The sequence below is a fragment of the Jatropha curcas genome, chromosome 7 (assembly GCF_041381405.1).
Source record: "Jatropha curcas cultivar XTBG-Jc1 chromosome 7, XTBG_Jcur_1.0, whole genome shotgun sequence".
Lineage (NCBI taxonomy): Eukaryota > Viridiplantae > Streptophyta > Magnoliopsida > Malpighiales > Euphorbiaceae > Jatropha > Jatropha curcas.
Window position 1 is genome coordinate 24461260 of NC_143157.1, and position 21081 is coordinate 24482340.

At 29.4% G+C, this 21081-nt stretch overlaps 4 protein-coding genes across 7 annotated transcripts; 3 read left to right on the top strand and 1 right to left on the bottom strand.

The window, feature by feature from the left end:
• The first annotated feature begins 2642 nt into the window (after positions 1–2642).
• On the top strand, positions 2643–3261 carry LOC149495040 (uncharacterized). Its single transcript, XM_089724185.1, has one exon. It carries the CDS (start codon positions 2759–2761, stop codon positions 3119–3121), a length of 363 nt encoding a protein of 120 aa, XP_089580311.1. The 5' UTR covers positions 2643–2758; the 3' UTR covers positions 3122–3261.
• A 1735-nt stretch (positions 3262–4996) lies between these two features.
• LOC149495041 (ATP synthase gamma chain, chloroplastic-like) lies at positions 4997–8247 on the top strand. 3 transcript variants are annotated; one of them, XR_016321790.1, is made up of 3 exons: positions 4997–6502; positions 7239–7509; positions 7681–8247. XR_016321790.1 is itself a non-coding variant. In XM_089724184.1 (2 exons), exon 1 carries the CDS (start codon positions 5354–5356, stop codon positions 6494–6496), a length of 1143 nt encoding a protein of 380 aa, XP_089580310.1. In that variant the 5' UTR covers positions 4997–5353; the 3' UTR covers positions 6497–6502; positions 7277–8247. The 3 variants fall into 3 exon arrangements, 1 of the variants encoding a protein (XP_089580310.1); XR_016321789.1 differs by having other exon boundaries at positions 7277–7509; XM_089724184.1 differs by having other exon boundaries at positions 7277–8247.
• Positions 8248–10822: 2575 nt separating this feature from the next.
• On the top strand, positions 10823–12267 carry LOC149495042 (senescence regulator (Protein of unknown function, DUF584)). 2 transcript variants are annotated; one of them, XM_089724234.1, is made up of 3 exons: positions 10823–11061; positions 11176–11218; positions 11397–12267. In XM_089724234.1, the coding sequence occupies exon 3, from the start codon at positions 11408–11410 to the stop codon at positions 12044–12046; it is 639 nt and encodes a 212-aa protein (XP_089580360.1). In that variant the 5' UTR covers positions 10823–11061; positions 11176–11218; positions 11397–11407; the 3' UTR covers positions 12047–12267. The 2 variants fall into 2 exon arrangements, with proteins under 2 accessions (XP_089580360.1, XP_089580359.1); XM_089724233.1 differs by having other exon boundaries at positions 10823–11030.
• Positions 12268–14694: 2427 nt separating this feature from the next.
• LOC105632969 (heterodimeric geranylgeranyl pyrophosphate synthase small subunit 2, chloroplastic) lies at positions 14695–15907 on the bottom strand. The gene has a single exon (XM_012215450.3). The coding sequence runs from the start codon at positions 15794–15796 to the stop codon at positions 14855–14857; it is 942 nt and encodes a 313-aa protein (XP_012070840.1). The 5' UTR covers positions 15797–15907; the 3' UTR covers positions 14695–14854.
• Between the last annotated feature and the right edge of the window lie 5174 nt (positions 15908–21081).

The following is a 21081-nucleotide window of genomic DNA, read 5'->3' on the forward strand; positions in this document are numbered from 1 at the left end:
CGACTACTTTAGGCGGTCGCATAGTCGTTCATGTCTAGCTACCCATTCTCAATCTCGCCTTCGAATGACAGCCAGTCCAACAGCGGTATGAACTACGAAGATTGAAGAATGATTAGCTTAAGAACAATACATAGTTTACTTGAAATTTTTTTTTTGTTTTTGCAACTATCATTTCAATTTTGCACCAAACGAGCAAAAATCTCAATTTTTACCAAAAATAAAATAAAATAATAATTTTAGTAGTTTTAACAAATAAAATTTGTGAATTGAAATATTAAATACTTTTTAGATGTTTGAGATAATAAACTCTAACCTTCTCTCTTTTTGGCTCTTTCTGTTTTTGCGTCATTCTAGATTTTATTTTTAAACCACCGCCAACCGTTTTATTTGGTCGGTGGTGATTTCTTTTCATCCCTTACTATTGTCTTTTTATTTTATTTAGTTTTTTTTCTAATAATTTCCAAACATATGATTGTTTAAAACAAAATTTGGATTTAATCTCTTTGAGTGTTTTTGTTACATTTTATTGGAGTTATTTATTTCTCTCCTTTCATGGAGTTGTTTCTTGTTATTGAGAAGTTTTTATTTGTATTTATTTTTTTGGTAATTCAAAATACAATATGAATTATTGATTGCTTGAATTGGAGACTTCAGATATTCAAATTTGGTTAAGTTTCTTTTACCAATAGAATCTAGTAGTGCGACATATTCCGCTATTAAAGTTTATTATATTAAATTTTTCTGTGAGTGTCATTTGTAACAAGTTTCTGAAAAAAACAATGTTCGAGACAATATTGCAGAAGATTTATTTGGTCATCATGTTTGAAAATGGACCAGTTTATTTTATCCAAAAAATTAATCTCTTCTGCCAAGATCAATAACATATCCAAACAGAAGATTTCAATTTTCTATATTTGTATTTCTTATTTCTATAGGAATATTATTATCATGTATTCAACTTATATTTATTATTAATGAATTATTAAGTTTTCAAAAAAAATATATGTTTTATTATAATTTTTATTAATTAAAAATATTATACTTTATAAATTTATATTTTTAAATTAAATTGAATTTAATTTTCAAGAAAATTACTATACTTTATGTTTATGTTGTTTTAATTTAAATAATTTGCTCATTTATTTTTAATTTAAAAAATAAAAAGTAATTTATAAGTTTTTTTTTTTTGAAATCCTCAAATAATGAACTAAAATATTAATTCGTGAAATTAATCATTGTAAGTAAATTATTGTAATTCAACTAATATAGTTAACTTTTTTTTCTCTTTAAAATTCACACATATTCAAATTAGACGAGGTATAAGAATATTTACTTTTAATGAAATAAAATTTTAGTAAATTGAAATTAATATTTTAATTCTATTTGTTAATGTAATTATATTAATTAATACATTTTTATTATCTATTATGATTTCAGTAGTTTCTTTATAGATAAAAACTATTTAATAAAAACTCAATATTATTAAATATAAAAATATTAATTATAATAAAGCCATCCATTAAATTTATTAGTTTGTAACTCCATTATTTTATAAAAAAATTTAATTTTTTAATGCAAATAAATATTAATTTATAATGAAAAAATAAAATATCATGTCACAAGTTTCATTTTTAATATGTTGTCATGTAAGCATTTAAACCTTATAAATTATTTATTTATATAGATAAATAGAGAGATAAAACAATTTCAACTATCAACTCGATTTTCTAAGTGACCATCAAATTATATATTTTTATTAATGATATACAATTTCAATTATTTTTAATATCAAACTATTAACATTAAATATATAAAAATTTACAATGTATCATATAAAATTTTATTATGTAATATCAGTTACACATTGTAATTATTGAATTAGTTGCTGATTATAACTAAATAATTTAATAATTTTAAAAGTGTTAAAAAATTATGATTAATTAAGGTGCCGATAACAAAATATTTATTTTTATAAAAAAATAAAGTTTGTTTATTTTAAAATCGTTTAAATTATTTTAAAACTATTTAAAAAATATATATGTACGAGAGAACTCATACATTAATAGTATTCAAATATTTTTTGTTTTATAAAATAAGCAATTGCGATTTTTTTTCTGTATTTTATTTTCATCTTTTCTATCAAATCTTTTGTAAATTTTGAATATGATAATAACCATGATCATAAATTAGTTAATTTCGAATTGTAAATGATTTATTCTATTGTATTCCCTTATATTATTTTTCTTTATTTGAAAAAAAGAAAAGGAAAGAAAATAAATAGAAAAGGAAAATGACACTCATCTTTTTTTCAATATTTTTCGTTTAAATTGAAAAAACTATAATAATAAATTAGTGAAGGGAAAATAAAGTTTTATTTTTCTTCTATATCGAAGAAAGGAAATTTTTTTTTCTCAAAATTTTCCTTTCACATTTATTTTCTCTTTTTTCTAAAATTGATTTTTGATAATTTTCTTAATTGGTGTGTTCACTGTCCACATGCCACAATCTACGCCAACATCCAAATCTAAGGATGGAAAAATAGTCATAACTTACGCGGTCTTTTCCATGCATGCATTCCCGCCCTTTTTCGAGACCTTATTCCCTCTCTCTCCGTCTCTTCAAACCCTAAAGATTCCCTCTCTTATTTTCCCGCCTCCCAAACGCTCCATATAATGACATCCCTAATTTTCCTATCTACCTCCCTACCCATAACCCCACACCTCTCTTCCTCTCTTTCTGCGCAATTTCATTCACAACAATGAAAGCCAGTTCAAGATCAATGCCCACCAGGAGACACGAATGCTTCTACAGATATCTAAAGCCTGGAGCTCTTGCCGAACTCAGAAACTCCAAAATTAGCGCGAGATCTCAAAAACAAAAACCCATTTCTCTGACTCAATTATCTGCCCACCAAGTTGACTCCGTCGAATCTCCTACACAGATCTCCGTGATGGACCAGGTTCCTCGCCTTCTAAGCAAGATCTGTGGTCCTCATTGCTTGAAACGAAAGAAGCTTATGGCCGCTAGATCTGTGTTCTTTCTCAATTTGGCTCCTTCTAATCCTGTTTTGGAATCTAACACTAATAATACAAGTAACGATTCTTTAATTAGTGTTCAATAATGAGATCTCGTTGCTCATTGATTGAAGTGATAGATGATCAGATTGGGTTTCGGATTTTTTCTTGTAAATTTGCTTCTGTTTTGTAATTGCTCATATAATTGAGTTTTGTTAACATAATAAATGATGATTAAGTCTTATAACTGCTGTGATAATTGATTAATTGAGATAAAATAGTATTAGTAATTAAATAAAGCCATTGTGTTTAGATTTTTTCCCCATATGTAAGAATTACACCTTCTCGTCCAAATTTGGTGGATTTTTTTTATTTGTTAATTATAAAAACTACTGCTTACATTGATCAAACTGGAAAGAATGATGCCAATAGTCTGATCTATATGTTGGTAAATGGTAATTGAATATGAATTTCCCATGTAATTTATTGCCCTTTTGATAATTGACTTGGGCTAATTTTCTTGACAATTTGTTTTTGCTGTTCAGATTCATAAATACATGAATTGAGTTGGGAAACTTTTTGATGGAACATTGATCTCATTTCTATTATATATAGCTTGCTTCATATTCTATCTTTGTATATAGAAAAATATTAGGGGGATGCAACTTGCAAGTGTCAAGAATTCTAGATTGAATCTTGCAACCTTTTGAAAGTAGAAGATGAGATATTTGAGGTTCACTAAGGCCATAATCCCTTTTATTTATGGATTATTATCTTATAGTGGATGTCAATGAAAGCATTTAGAAGTGGTCGAAGCATGCTGGTTACCATTTTTGCAGTGCATTTATGTTAATGTATGTGAGTACCATTTTTGGAGTTGTTTTTCGTTATTCTTTATATCGAGATTGCTCCCTAATAACAAATATGATTGAAAGCCGTTAAGCTTTCAATATTTTTTTTATCTTGCCTTCTGATCTTCCAAATAGAAATTTGGTATTTTAATTCCCACTTGCTCATAGATTCAGAGCAAACTGCAAAAACTCTGTTTCTCTGTTGTATGCTTAGTTCATCTTAATTCAATTTTCTTTCATATGTACAAAGTTCAATTCAGTTTGCTCTCTTGGATTTGCATGATATCATTTTGCAAAGTAATCACCTTTAATCAATCTTCATTCTTTTTTTCAAATGAAATCTATTTTCAGAATATCGAACAAAAGCTACTTTCATTATATAACATATTTGCCTTACTATTTAACGTTATTTTGTAAAGTTGCTGTTTTTTGTTGTATTTGATCAGCTATTGGATGAACACGAGATCCCTTATCAATTCTCCAGTGTGTTAGCAGCATTTCTTTGCAGAAAATATGCATGAAATGGTAAGATTGGAATTGAGAATCCCTTTACTGTTACTGTGTTACATGTACATTACTTAAGGATATGATGCCCAGTTAAAACTGTGAATGAAGGAGCTCTCAAATTAGTGAATGTGATGGAGGCATCCTTTTAGTTTGTTTTATTTTCCTTAATCTTTCATATATTGTAAGAACCATCTCCATGTGAGGGGTAGAAAATATATTTTCATTCACACTTATGTTATTTAAAACATAATAATAGAAGAAAACACAATAAAATTTTGTGAATTAATCTGGTTGATCTTCTTACTAGTGTGAGGCACGAGAGCTTTCAAATTAGAAAAAATTCTTTTTTATTGTGCAATCTATTATGTTATTTCGTCTCGTTGAGATAAAAATTTAATACTATTTTAAGTTCATTTAAATAAATAAAAGATAAAACTTTAGTATAATTTTATCCTTTTTTTACGAATGGACATAAATACCTTAATTTCTAGAAAAAAATTATTAAACTGTAGAAACAAAATTATTAAATTAGTTTAGTATAGCAGTGGATCCACGTGGTATAAACAAAAAAGCAAAACGTGGAGATTATTATTGTTTAATTAAATAAAATAAATAATGAGATATACATTTTTTTTTTTGAACCCCACAGAAGGGTTTCTCTAACAAGGAAATTTCTCGCAACATTTGTCATCTAGCTAAAACGCTTCAAACATTTCCCAAATCAGTTCCTTTTCTTCTGAATTTTCTTGGCAACCAAACAGAAACTCCTTTTGTCCTTTTACCAGTTACACCACCGAACACAAAGAGATTCCTTCGCGGTAAGTCAATCAAATTCATTTTATTTCGAATACACAATCCTTCTATTTTCACTTCGATCTCTGCGAAACCCAAATTTGACTATCAAAAGGGTTTTGCAGAGATCCTATTTATTTTCACTCATATCTTGTACGGTAACCTCAAGAATAAAAACCCATCAAAACCATGTTATGTTTCAATCTAACCATGTCGGTCTCTCCAAATTCTTCAAAATCTAACTCATTTGTCAATTCTTTTCAATTTCAACAAAACCCATTTCGCTATTTAATCCAAATATCACCACTACATAGTACTTTCACTCAATCTTCATTATATACTCCGATTCGCTGTGGTCTACGAGAGTTAAGAGGGCGGATTGATACTGTCAAAAGTGCCCAAAAGCTTACTGAGGCGATGAAACTGGTTGCAGCTGCTAGGATCAGGCGAGCTCAAGAAGCTGTTATTAATGCCAGGCCTTTTGCTGAGACCCTACTTGAAGTACTTTATAATATTAATGAGCAACTCCAATTGGAGGATATTGATGTTCCACTAACGAATGTTAGGCCTGTAAAGAAGGTAGCACTTGTTGTTGTTACCGGTGATAGAGGTCTTTGTGGCAGTTTCAATAATTCAGTGTTAAAAAAGGCTGAGACTCGAATGATGGAATTGGAAAAAATGGGATTAGAATATTCTGTGATTAGTGTAGGCAAGAAGGGTAATGCCTATTTTAAGCGTAGACCTAAGATTTTGGTTGAAAGATTTGTTGAGGGAGGTAATTTTCCAACATCAAAAGAAGCTCAATTAATCGCTGATGATTTATTTTCGTTGTTTGTCAGCGAAGAGGTTGACAAAGTTGAGCTTGTGTATACAAAGTTTGTGTCTTTAATTAAGTCTGACCCAGTGATCCATACACTGTTGCCATTGTCACCAAAAGGAGAGGTCTTTGATGTGAATGGGAAGTGTGTTGATGCTGATAATGATGAGTTGTTCAGGTTAACGAGTAAGAAAGGGAAGTTGGCTGTTGAGAGAGAGAGTGTTAGGGTGAAGACAGAGGGATTTTCACCTCTGTTGCAGTTTGAACAAGACCCAGTTCAGATTCTTGACGCCATGATGCCTCTCTATTTAAATAGTCAGATTTTGAGGGCATTGCAGGAGTCATTGGCTAGTGAGCTCGCAGCAAGGATGAATGCCATGAGCAATGCTACAGATAATGCAGTTGATTTGAAGAAGAATCTTTCTGTTGAATACAATCGAGAACGACAATCTAAAATTACTGGGGAGATACTAGAGATTGTAGCTGGAGCTGAGGCACTAACAGAGAGAGAGTAATTTTAGGTCCCCATTACCCTCAATATCTGCTCGTTTTTCAAGTAGTCTTTTTTTCTTTTTTTTTTTTGGCTGAGAAATTGGGATGAGCTACAGCTATCATTTGGATAGACATTTGTTTGTTATAATCATAGCCTGAGTGCACATTCATACCATGATACAATAATAATAAAAGAGCAAGATGCATAGAATTTTCTGTAGCATTTTGGTTCCTTTACATTGGATACCTCATCCCTTTCCCTCTGTCTCTGTGCGAGTGCAATTGTAACATTTAAAGAAAGGAGTGCTTCTACATTATCTTCACTTAACAGTGCTTCAAACAATTATGACTTATTTTTTTGGTGGAGAAGTGAAGTAGGAAATTAGATGTTATTCTTGCTGTTTGGGAAGTATACTTATAAACTTGGACATTTTAGGAGTTCAAATATCATGTGAAGAAGAGAGCTCAGTCTATTTTTGTAATGATAGAATCTTAAATGCAACAGATTTTGAAGAATCAGTGGTGTTATTTTGTGGGGATATCAGTCATGGCTTATCCAAGCGGCCCACAGTTTATTCTGTGTTTTGAGGATATTTACTTGTTTTTATAATCATTCACTGTGTGTTGGTCTTGTATCTGAATTCTTATCTTTCTATTAGACTTTTGACATTCTGATTATAATTTAGTCTGTGCTGATTTAGAGCATACCCTTCTCCTCTGTTGCTTTCTTATTTGCTTAATACATAACACGAGTCAACGATGCAGTCGGGCTCTTATTTTTGGATGCAACATTCCAATTCCAGGCACTTGTGAGAGAAATGAAGGGAAGGATTGTCTTTCTATCAAGAAGAGGAAAAATCAAAAATTCAAGCAAAGAAAGAAAAAAAGCAAGGGAAAATTCAAGACTGGAAGGAGTAATTATAACCTCTCTGCAGATAGGGGAACTCTATCAATTGTGTTCGTTGATGATACAATTGTGTGGATTGTTATCATATTCATTACCAGGACATGCCTGAAGAGCTTCACGTGTTGATTGGTTTGGCTTCTTTTCCTATCATCCTACTTACTTCTCATCTTGTCCTCAAAATTGGTGCTCTTGAGTTTAATTTTGTGACCTCTGAATATTTAACTTAAAACTTCTATCACTTTAATTTACAGAGTACACAGCATAGTTATCATCTGTTAAAATTCCATTCAATTCTTGTAGGGTCATCACCAAAACTTGAGATTAGGCGATTGAGTTACAGAATAAGCACAACACATTGCCCGGAATTGTGGTGTTGCTTGTATCGGCTGCTGCCACTTCCTTGGATGTAGCTATCAATCGAAAGCTTTATTTTCAGAGCCATTAGACAATAGAAGAGGAAACATTACAAGCATGTGAATAATACTCCATATAAACTTTTCAACCTCCATCCCTATCTATGTGAGTAGGCAAAGGACGGAATCTTCTCCACCGCCCATTAACTGATCCATAAAATATTGTCGAGAACTGTTCATACTGTCATTTTCACCTTGTCAATTAGGTATGGAGTTTGATGAAAGCTTGAACACTCTTTTCTTGGTCAGGTTTCATGCATGTGTGAACATGAGGCAATAACTCAGGACAATTATTACTTTTGTCATGAAAAAATTAGTTTCAAAGAATGTACCTTCTTGTTGATAGAATCAAAGAATGCAATCTGTTGCATATAAACATCTGCATGGGAGATAACAATTCCTCTTCTTGTATAAATCCCAACAAGATTTTAATTCACATTTCTACACTTCATCATTTTCTTCACTTGACTGCCTGTGAATATGATCTTCAACCGTCTGTATCAATTGAAGCTCTCATTCTAATTGTGACTAGTCCTTATATATAAACGAAATTAAATAAGCTAAAACCCATAAAACAAAACTGAGAAATAGAAATAATGCTTTTATATTACAAAATTATGAAAATTGTTTAATGCCCTTAATAGACAGTATGGCTCAAGCTTGAGCTTGAAAATCTAATCTCTTTAAATTCATTTAATAAATTAGTTAAGCTCGTTCTTTGACGATGAGGTTTGTAAATTTCATTTCAAAACTCGAATTTAACTCATTTGCTAAATGAATTTCAAAAATAAGTTTAAGTGTGACTCGCTTATTGAATGATTGACTCAAGTAGTTTGCGAGCAATCTAGAGGCATATTGAGCCGTCATCATTGAATTATTAGTTAAATTATTAAAACTAAATCGTTTAGCGGATGAAATTAGTAGTTAATCGTTTAAGATGTCGGCTGTACAGTAATGGGACCCACTACGCACGCTTAACGGCTCCCATTAGCTTGTATACACTGCAAGAAAAGGAATCAAACAAACTAACATGAATCTAGCCAAAGATTCTCACCGTATGTTTATTTTCCAAGTGATCTTAGAATTTTTTTTTTTTTTTTTTGAGAAAAGTGAGCCAAAAGGAATCTTTGGTTGGCTTATGATTTAAATCATAGGAATTTTCTGTCTTCTTTGTCTCTTTTTCCTTTTTTATTTATTAATATATAATTTGATGGAAAGATTCATTGAATGACGGTTCCCCAATTGCAGCATTGGTGTCAAATTTGCCAGAACAACGTTACTTCCTTACTTCGATCATTTTCTTATTCTAGATTTCCATATTTATCTTTTTCCATTTTTGTTAGATTTGAGCAGAGATTATATCAACCCCTGTCTTTGCTTGATTATCAAAAATATTATTAAAACGGTTAATAAATAATTTTACAGTACAAACCCTTAGTTATTTTAATAGCGGTTATTAGATAATCTAGTAGTTATCACTTAAAATATAATTTAAGTCAAAAGATTAGAATTTTAATTTTGATACTTTGTCGTTAAAATTTTTATGAGAAAAAAAAAATAAACGGTGAGTTAACATTGATGCAGAATGATTGAGTATTAAAAAAATATAAGAAATATTATTTCATTAAATTATTATTAATCAAATAATTTAATAAAAAATATTATATAATAAAATTTTGATGGGCCATCTCTAGAGCGAAAAGTTTTTTTTTTTTTTTAAAGTATGAATTATTTGATTAAAAAAACTACAAAAAAAAAGGAGACAATCAGACTTCATCTCCATCCAGCTGTCCAAAAGGGTCTTTAAATTAGTATTATCTTTTCACGACATTTTCTAAAGTTTGTTGATTTTTTTTTGCATGAAAATAGTATTCTTTTTGACTGATAATTTCTGTTTATAATTTTATTTATTAGCTTATTTTCACCGAGCATTCTTCAAGTTAATACTAATACAATTTATGTAAAAAACAAACTGGTTTGATATGAACCTTTACTGAGTCGATTTTGGTCTGGTTCCTATCTTAATCGGACCAGACAGTCCAGATTGGCATTAGCATGGCGGCTAACACCACATTCACTCATTTTGAGGTTTCACAACAAAACTTAAATTCTTTTTATCTTATCTTTAGACTGTACAAATTTGACTCCAATTGCAAGATTTAAACTTTAGTATATCTGAAAACAACTTTTTGCCTACTGCTGATAAGGTAAAAATTGCATGTGGACACGTGGCTGCCACAAGGAAGAGGTGTACTATAGATATGGAAAGTACAAAAATAGCCAAGGAATTGCAAATGTGGGTTAATTAGAAACTTGGTTTTCATTCTCAATCATTATTTTATTGAATCAGTCAAATTTGGAAGGTTAATATAAAATGAAATGACCACATGAAGACCTCTTTTATCTTATGCTTCTATTTTCTCATATCTTAGTGGACTAACTGTAAAGCAAATAGCATCATTTTCATCATCAACCACTCATCCTCTCCATTTCATCAAACAATGGGCTCATATGGGTTTTGTTTTGTGGATGTTTGAATGAATCAATTTATAATTTGCTTTCATTGCAACATTTTTTATTTTTTATTCATGGGAAGGTTTGATGGGTATGTTTTATAATCAGTTTATATTTTACAATTCAAAATTATTTTAACTCTCTCAATTCTCACTTGTAAAATATAACTAGAAGGTTTTGAATTCACCTCAGTTAAATAGATATAAATATATCGTAACTAAAATAAATTTAGATATTTCACAATTAATTTTACTCGTTTATCAAAGAAAGCGAGGAAACTACTAAAAAAATATTTCAATTGCCCGATAGGAGACCTTTATATGGACATAAATGTAGACTTTGGGGGTTTAATTATGTAAAGATGAAAAAGAAAAGGGGGTAGAGAGAAGTGTGTATGATGTCTGATTGTAAAAGATCTTAAAAAGGCAAATTGTAAAAGGCAAGTGAGTTAAAAAAACAACCGAAAAAAAAAAAAAAAAAAAAAAAAACTTGTATATTTCTTGTATTTTGCATTTCTCGTTGTCAAAAGTGAGACTTTCAAGTGCATACCCATCAAAATACTAGCAGCCTAGGAGGAGAGAGAGGTTTATAAAGACAAACAAAATTAAGGTTTGTCTTATTTGTTCTTGCCTCTTTCAATCCCCTCCCTTTCTCCTCCTTTTGGGCATTTTGGGCTCTTCTAAAAGGCCATCCATCGTTGCAAATTCTCTCAAACTTTCCCAGGTCAGAGACTAAGAATTTGAATGAAAAAAAGGCATCTTGGATTCTCTTGAATCAATCATTTTCTTTTTCTTTTCTTAATCTGTAAATGTTAAAAAAATTTTCTTGAATCTCTCTTTTTAATTGAATTTCCTTTGCATTTTTGCAGATAGCAGAGTTGTGATTTTAAGAGCTTCCTAATCCAAGAAAAGGTAGATTCTTGTTTTCCTGAACTAAATTTTGCTTGTAGGATACCCAATTATTTAATCTTTGGAAAAACTCTCTTTTTTTTTTTTTTAATTCACTTCCTTTGAATTATGAATTTTTGGGAATACCCATATGGGAGCTCTCGAAATTTATATGTTGCAATTATGAATTTTGGTTGTGTAGGCAAAATATCAATGGAGAATAGGTATAGTTTAACGAGACAAGGAAGTGGTGTATGGAGATCCTTAAGAGATGGAGATTTTGAGGAAGAGGATGTTTGGGATGTTCTAAGAGAAAGAAAGGATTCAAATTCCAAGATTGGCAAATCCGTAGAATCTTCATTTTCTGTTCCAAGAAATCTCCCTTCTGCTTCAAGAATGATCCCAAGAGCTACTAGTAGTGGCAGCAGTAGCAGCCATTCTTCTAATGAAACCAAATTAGTCCAGCAGCAATCAGCACCAGTCAACATTCCTGATTGGTCCAAGATTTGCAAAAGAAAATCAAAGAAACTCTCCAAGAATACTATTTCATGGCTTGATTATGATGATGGTGATGATAATGATGGTGATGATCATGAAGATGATGGTGATAATAATGATAGTGACAACTATAATGGAGTTTTGAATGGAGATAGTGGTGATGAAAATGAAGATGAAGATAATGATCTTTATTATAAATTGCCTCCTCATGAGCTTATTGCAAGAAGGCTTGCAAGAAGTCAGATTTCCTCATTTTCTGTATTTGAAGGTGTAGGCAGGAAACTTAAAGGAAGGGATCTTAGTGTAGTTAGAAATGCTGTTCTGACCAAAACTGGGTTTCTTGAATCCCCATAGAACTATAGTACTCCAATTGTCAAAATGTTACTGTAGTTATGTCAGTTTATTTTTACAAATTTGTACTAGAAATATGTATTATAGGGTTTTGAATTGGCTTCTTGGTGATTTTCCTGGCTTTATGTTTAGGGTATTAGTGGAGTATTTGTTATCCCTTTTTATGTATAAAGGATTTAGAGCATTTAATGTGTAATTAGCTATGGGTTTTGATTGAGCTTTCATTATGTTTGCTTTCCACTTATGAAGTGGAAAAATAGTTGAATGGCCAAATGCTTGTCTCCTTACCTAAAAATGGTAGTACAAACTCTTGAAAATTTCTCTACTTTTTGATTTTTTTTTTTTTTTTTTTTTGATGCCAAATGATTTGTGCACCAAAGTTTATATAATTGCACACCAAGGCATATTCTGATAATAAATACATGTATGATTTGACAATAGATTCATGACCTGACAATAGATTCAGTTCGAATCCCCTTCCCCTTCCCCCTATATTCCAAAAAAAAAAAAAAAAGTTTGTATAATTTAAATAATGAATTTTGACTTAATGATACTATATTTATTTTTAGAATTTGAAAAATCTTTGGATTTAAACTAAGATCCAACTCATATCAATCCAAAAACATCTAATTTACTAGAAGATTTCCCTTACTAAATTAGTATATAAGATCCTTAATAAAATCAAAAAAATACAATTAATAAGCAATTGTGTCATTGTTTCCTCGGTAATATATTTTCATACCTCTTAACTATTTTATTATATTTAACCAAATTTAAAGTATCTCAAACAATAAGATCGTTAAAGACACCTTCATATAATTTTTATTTTCTATTATGTTGTTTATCTTAATCCATTTATTTACATTGCAATATTTAAATTTATTTATTTATTTATTCTTGAAAATTTTATATTTTTCTTAAAATTAAAACTTGATTCTGGCATCTTCGGTGCACTTTCTAAAATGGTTAGGCCTCTCAAATAAGATCACGTGGTTTTGATCAAGAAATCATGGAGACAAATATCAAAGAAGACAATGAAATATGTGCAACGTGGAAGTTGAGTAAAACGACATATATTACAATTATTAAGGTTTAAGATCCAATAGGATTTTTGATGTTGGCACGTGCAAGATTGGAGTTGGTACAAATGCTGAAAAATGAAGAACTTGGTCTCATTCTTCTCCTTTTCAATCAAATTTCAAGAAAATGGTTACAAAATTGAAAGTGTAAGACAGCAAAAGTGCTAGTCAAAGTTCAAGGACCACAATTGCCCTTAAACCTACGGCATTGTGAATCCCTCGATCACTTCAGATGCTCTACAAATGATTTAACGTATTAACTTTTTAATTAGACATTAAAAGTATATAATCAATTATACAAATAATCACTTAAACACAAATTGAGCTCAGCTCACAAATATTTAAAAGCAATCGTTGCTATCCACATTTTTTTTTTTTTTTTTTTTTTTGAGATTGCACTTTCTCTTTTTTAAGAATAAATAGAGATAGCTAAATGTTGTTATCCATGAAAGATACATCAACCTCACTGTAATTACATTATGGTCCCTATCTATCACTAGTAATGTATGGTTGATGAACGTTTAATTCAGTAGAAATAAACGAACCAAAATTACTACGGTGAAATAAGTTAAAGATTAAAAAGGTTGATTTTATCTTAAATTATGAACCGCTTTACACGGTTAATATTATTATATAGGCCCATAATAGGGCAACACCAATAATTTAAGTGGCCCAAGCCCATGTCTAAGGGACATGTGAGTGTGCCACCTAGCATGGAAACACGAGTTTAACATCTGATCATGTCATTTTTATTTTTATTTTTTCTCTTTTCTCCTTTTTTTTTTATTTTTTTTTTTTTCTGCCGACACAGCCCGTAATATCATTTTCCTTACAATATTTTTGGTTGCCAATCCAAAGTACTTCTGAAAGCGGGTACCCACTGCACTCTTTTAGGGTTCTCCATTTTCAATTATCCTCTTTTTACATTTTAAATTTTTGTTGTAGTTGCAAATTGAATCACTTTTTTTATTCAAAGAAAAATGAATCACTGTTTTACCATCTTTTACATTCTACACTTACCAAGTATATAACATACAAGATTTCAATCATTGCAGTCGTAAAGAAATCACTCTTCCAATAAAAATAATGACCGCAGACAAAATCATATATATTTTAATTGTAAAAGGCAACTAGGTAAATATAAAATTAAAAAATATTATTAAGTGACTCAACTTGAGTCATTTAACATTGCTCTTAAACTAATACTTGGAAATAAATATTATTTGATTTAGATCTATGATACGAACTTAATATTATTATATTTGATTTTGCTGAATTATTTATTAAACAACTCAAATCTGAAACTACATGTAAAACACTAAAATTCATTTCATGAATAAACCTATTATTTGAGTTTTTAAAACATAATCTATGAATCCCTCTTTTCTAGTTTTTAGAAATAATAAGCAAAATGTAAGTAATTTTCGAAATTTGACTAATTTCTTAATGATTACAATGTATATCACATACAATTTTTCTGAATCATTTTAAGTAAATGGATGATGTCGTGTTCGTATCAAACAAGTAGCAATAATATATTTAACTGCTAATTAAGATAAAGGGGCACATTAGTGATATAACTTTGAGATTAGTGAGATGCAATTGCTTAGAAAAGGGAAAATAAGTAGAAGTATACAATTTAAAAATAAAACAAAGAAACATACCAATTTACATGTAATTGCATGGCTATGTCTCTCTCTCTCCCTAGTTCTTGTACCAATAATTCAATATCTTATACACAAACATTATTAAATTTATTCTCAACAAGACTAAAAATTTTTTTAACCTTTTCTTGATTGAAATCTTTCAATTCTTTGAGAGCTAAATTCTTTAATTCATTTACCTTTTGTAACCATTTTTCATTTCTTTCTCCCCTATTGAATATTCCTTCAATCATACCAACATAGAGCCCGTACCTCCTCAATTTCTCCATCTCCTCCTCACTCCCACCTCCTAATATTGCCCCACAAGCAGCTGCACACGCGTGTAATTCACCGTCTTTCTTCCTGCAAACATTATCAAGCCACGCGGCGTTGAATGATTTCTTACCGTTGGATTCATCATATCGTAGTTCATTATATTGCCCTTCTACCACACCTTGTGAACCTACAGCGCGTGAGATCTCAATAATAACCCGTAAAACCCGATCGGCATCATTTTGGGCCAGATTATCGAACCGGGCCAATAACTCGAACGCGAAAGGTGTCATTCCATCCCCCGTGAGAAGCTCGATGTTCGGCTCATAAGCATGGTCAAACACCGGCCGACTACTAGACCGCGGTCTGTCCGTCACCGGGATATTCTCATGAGTAAAAGCAGAAGCATGCAGTAGATGTAAAGCAGAAGCTGCCGCTACTGCCTGATCACGTTGACCACCCACTAGCTCACAAGCAGCCATACACAAGGCCGGCGCAGTGGTTTCCGGAGCGGCGAAGGTTAAATGATGCATAGGCTCGAACACAACAAGTGGCGGCCGGATTGGTATGGCCTGCTTTAGATGAGTATCAATGTCTGCATTTATAGATGTCCAGTAGGACTGGTGATTCTTATTTGAGGTGGCGAAAGATACCATGGATTTAGCAGTGGATAAGAATGGACGATTAGGATTTGGTTTGGAAAACATGCGGGCCGTTGGATTGAGGTGGATGATTTTGGAGAGAGCTCCGGCGTCCATGGATGTGTAGTTTTTGGGTTACGAAAGGGTGGTGAAAAAGAAAACGAGATCTGTGTATGAGAACTGATATGTCTATTTTGGAAGTTGTAAACGTTATCTTTTGAAGGCCTTTCATGTGTTATTTATAGGCAGCTGTTCACAGGTTCGATGAGACAGAGCTAAGAGAATTATTTTGGAAAGTTAAAACGAAATTTTTTAAATTTTTAGAAAAGTAAATATAAATTTTTCATATTTTAAAAGATTAAAATGTAATTTTTTATATAAAAAAAAAAAAAACTTAAAAAAAAAATTCAGGGGAGGCTATGGGCCCCGTGTAGCTCTGCTGAATCATCAATTTATTAGAACACGTTTTCCACAACTTGCACCATGTTCCGATGTTCGGTTGTTTGAAGTTAAAAGAACAAAAAATAGGTTGTTTGGACTGTGGACGTTGACGTTGACGTGGACTATTAATTTACTAAAAAAAATACTACTTAATTTAATTTTTTGTGTTTTTGAAGGGATAGAGTGGATTTTTTTCTAAGAAAAATAAAAAGAATTTCATTAATTAAAAAAAGAAATCTAACATATTATATATAAATGAAATTGTAAAAAATAATTCGACAGAGAATTTGAAAGGCATGACATGATTGACAAAATATATAATTTTGTTCACTTCAACGCATTTCATTTGCTGACAATTTATAATCGTTGTCCGACACTATGCTTTAAACTTTTATTTTTTATTTTTTGAAAAAAAATTTGAGAATTCATTGTTAAATAAAATAATATAGATATATCATATAATATTTTCATAATAAAAATAAGAAATGTAATTGTTTTTAAGGATAGGTGCTTGGGTTCTTTTTACATATGAAAGTTCATACACTAGAAAAAAAAAATATATAAACTATGAATAATTTTTCAAAATTCCGATCTTGTCTGAGCAAGTATAATGCATTTATTTAATAATCATTTTTCACATACCATCCAGTGTTTTGATTTGTCATATTATACAACTTTTGAGACAATATTTAGTGTTTTAATTAAAATCAAAATATTAATTTTATTATTTATAGTGTTCAGCGGCTTAAAATTTGTACTAGTGCGGATTTTGAACATTAATCTAACATTTATTAGGACAATTAACAACAACTAAAATAATTAATTTTTTTTCAAACAGGCTTGAATATATTTAGTTCCATCTTGGCTCGTTCAGTTAGATTTTATATTTTAGTTAACAATATTTGTTTTTTTCCAGAAAAAAACAAAAATTTAACTAATAATTATAGTAGCATTTTAATTACTTGGGATACTCATCTAACTTTTTTTTTTTTATCAACAATTTGTTTTATTAATATACAAGGAAAGTTTTCAAGTAATTAACTTGAAAACTTTATCAATAATTAATATATTGTTTGTCAACTCTATCTATTATTAAATAATAACCTAACACACTAGTTATTTACAATGACTTTCAACTACCCGATAATATAGAGAGGACCTAACTAAAGAGTGTTGTGATGAGTAAATTAATACTCTTCTCTTTTAAGTGAGATTGATCCTCATGAATGGAGTAAATACTAGCTAAAAGTATTTTATCCCTTTGTGAGTCAATCCGGATCACCCGATGAATGAGCTGAGGATATGTATAGTTAAAGATTAACTCACTATTTCAAAACTTTAAAGTTTTGAATTGAAAGTCTAAACACATATTAATAATGGGGAAAAAAGATAATCAATTCATCCTTTTACATCATTTGATTCCAAAGAATCAATCACAAAAGATATGATCATATTAGCCATATCTTACAAGTTATATATGAAATCATTTTTTTATATTATTAGTTTAGGAACTAATAAGAGACTATATCATGTATTAGTCAATATTTAATGTCTTATTATTGGTAAAATTCTTCTTTTAATATAATTATTAAGGGATTTTATTAAACAATCATATCAAAATGGATAACATTGTGAAGGAAAGAAAGATGGGAATTAACAAATCTTTTTTATGTTGTTGGGTTTTGTATAATTTGGTTAACAAAAGATTAGTTTAACCATCTTAATTGGGAATTAATAAATCATTTTTATGTTTTATCATTTGGTTAACAAAATTTTTTTAAAAAAATGCAATTCATTAATAATAATATTAAGAATTACAAATGAGCATATAAACTAGACAAAGAACTTTACTATTAGTAATTAATAGAGTTCACTGATCTTTTAACGAAATAAAAGAATTCATATCATTTTGTATAATGAAACTAAAATTAAAAAAAAATATAATATTAGATATTTCCGCTTAGAGTTAATATTGACAAAAGATATAAATCTTTACAGCAACAACTAGTTCATAAATTAATTTGGACGTCAAAATAATAACTCCTTTGAATATTTTATAACTGGATTGTTTTTCCAATAATTTGCATCATATAATAAATACAGATGAGTTTTCATCGTTGTGCGTCAACAGCGTCAATGGAGGAACATGCCCACTATCAAGCTTCATCAATCGAAAATACATACATTTAAATCAAGATCTAAAGTCTCCAACCAAATAAAGTCAAATATCATAATTTTATTAATAATAAACACTTACAAAAAGGAAACTACCCTCACAAAGAAGAGAACAAAAATTTTCAAATATAGAGAAAACCAATAATAACAAAACAAAAAAGACATATCTATTATAAGAAAAACAATCCGAGTTTATTAAAATGAAAGAAGTCGAAATGAAAGAAATAATAGAAAGTAGAAGGTATGCTGATATACAACAGCAACTTCAAATTAAAATTAGAATTAAAAAAATTAGAGAGAAAGAGAGAGCTGGTGGTTAAGAAAATACTAGTTTAGTGTGAAATGTCTAAAACCATCTTAGTGGGTTACCCAAGATGGTATGGAAGGTCCAAAAAAAGATTTTCTCTTATCCACTGCTATTGTGTCAATCTTTTTTCTTTTTTCTTTACTTATATTTAAATATAAATTAAATTTATCTAAAGTTGAATATTAAAGTTATCTAATTCACATTTAATAAAAATAAACAATTTTATTGTATTAAGCAATTGAAATTCAATGAATACAATTAATTTAGTCCCTTCCCATAAAATTAATTCAAAATGTAGTAATATATTATTTTGATTTCAAATTAGTGCACGAAAGAGATTCCATTTAGGGATAAATACTGTTTAATTTTCGAGGGTTGACCTTAATTATTATTATTATGTCCCTCCTTTTCAGATGTTGATTCATCCTTGAGGCTGAACTCATTAAACTATTTAGGCAAAAAAAATATCATTTTTGCCTAAATGTTGATGGCAATAATAAATATAAGGGAATAAATAATATTATTATATTAAATGAAAATGACCAAATAGTTAAATATTATAAGAAATTTAACAGTAATTTTTTTTTAGTAGAAGGATCAAATAGTTTAACGGAACTGAAATTTCAGGGATGAATTAAAATATTTAGTGAAAAAGAAAAATGAATTAGTAATTAGAGTTAAATCTTAAGAGTTAAATAGTATTTAATTTATCCCTCCAACTTATTAAACAAAATGGTGTGAATCTGCGTACCAAAATATAATTTAGTGGTCATTTAAAAAAATATATATAGTCTAGTGATAAGTGTATATACGAATAGCAATAAATTCATATTCGAATCTCCTTTCCCAATACTAAAAATTAGGTTTAGATGCCGTCGAACAAATAAATACGATTTATTTAAACAATCAATGATACACCTGGTTGCAGTCGGCACTATATTTAAAAAAAAAAAAAAATTGATTATTCAAATCAAAATATATTTAATATGTAGAACGAGCCTCAAGTTACAATTTTTAAAACAAGACTAAAATTATAATTTTTGAAAAATCGGAGTTGTCGTTAGCGTGGAGATCTGAGATCTGAGATCTGAGAGTCAGGTGTCCTTAGCAGCCCTTAATTACCTCTTTTCAGAAATTATATATTGGCAACCAAACTTCTTCTATTATTATTATTATTATTATTATTATTATTATTATTATTAATTTAGAGTTGACCTTGTTTAGAATAAGTGAATTCCATAAAAATATTTTTATGTTTGGTAAGAAAAAGAACCAAATTCTACGGAGATTCAATTTTTGAATGAATTCCTACTTGGCGAAAATTATTCATCCTCCTAACCTTCTAAAATTATTATATATAAAAGGTATTTTAGAAAATAAAAAAATAAATTTTTATTTTTAAATTTGTTTCAAACAGCAAAAATTCATTTACAAAAGTAATTTCATCTAAAGTTGATTTGTAAACGAATTTCAAATTTTAAACTCATTTATATCAATCGTAAATAATTTTTTTCTCCTGAAATTTCTGATTCTTTTTTTTTAGTACTAAAAGAGAGGATTTGAACATAAATTTATTGTCATATCGTATATGTATTTACCACTAGATCATCTTAGTGTGCTAAAATTTTTTATTCTTGTCTTTGGAGAATAATCAAATGAAATGTTAATCGGCATACGTAGAGGGTCTATTAAATTAATTGGTGCACTGTGATACCTCTCTCGATTAAAATAAATAGAAATGTTGTATCTATTTTTTTGCTATAATTAGGTGATGTAATCTTATTCATTACATAGAGTAAAATATTTTTTAACTTTTTCAATAAGTATAATTTTGCGATAATTGAATTTACGTTCTCATCCAGCTAGAATTGAGTTCAGGGTATCTGATTTTTTTTTAGGTGTGTGATTTTAATGCATTTGCTAATGCTTTTTGTTGTGTTAGGTTTATTTTTTAATTACTTTAAGAATTCAGTTCCTTCAATTCCCGTTGACTTTTAGACGTTAGAACACTATTTTTAAGTTTTTTTATTTAAACCACCTGTATCTGGATCTTATTAGAACCGCCTAATCCGGCTCGAGGTTTAGTCACAGTTAAAGTTCTTTGTCATTCCCTACATGTATTATTACTACAAAATTAAGGCAATATAAAAGCATCTACTATACAACTAAATTTTATATTTTTTTTAAAAAAAGATACAACTAAAATTTAAAAATCTGCAGACATCAATTTTGAAAAACTTCCCTTTTATAACTTTTATAGCAATTTTTTGCACATAAATTTTAGAAAAAGGAAGAAGAATATTTGATTTATTTGAACTAATTTAATGTATATTTACAGGCAAGAAAAAATAATTATTGACAATTGAAAATATAACTATTTAAACAAACATGATTGTCTGTATTTAATTTCGAAAAATAAAAATTATTTATTTGTCTCACATATGCGGAGTTGCCAAGTTGAGTCTCATAAAAAAACAAA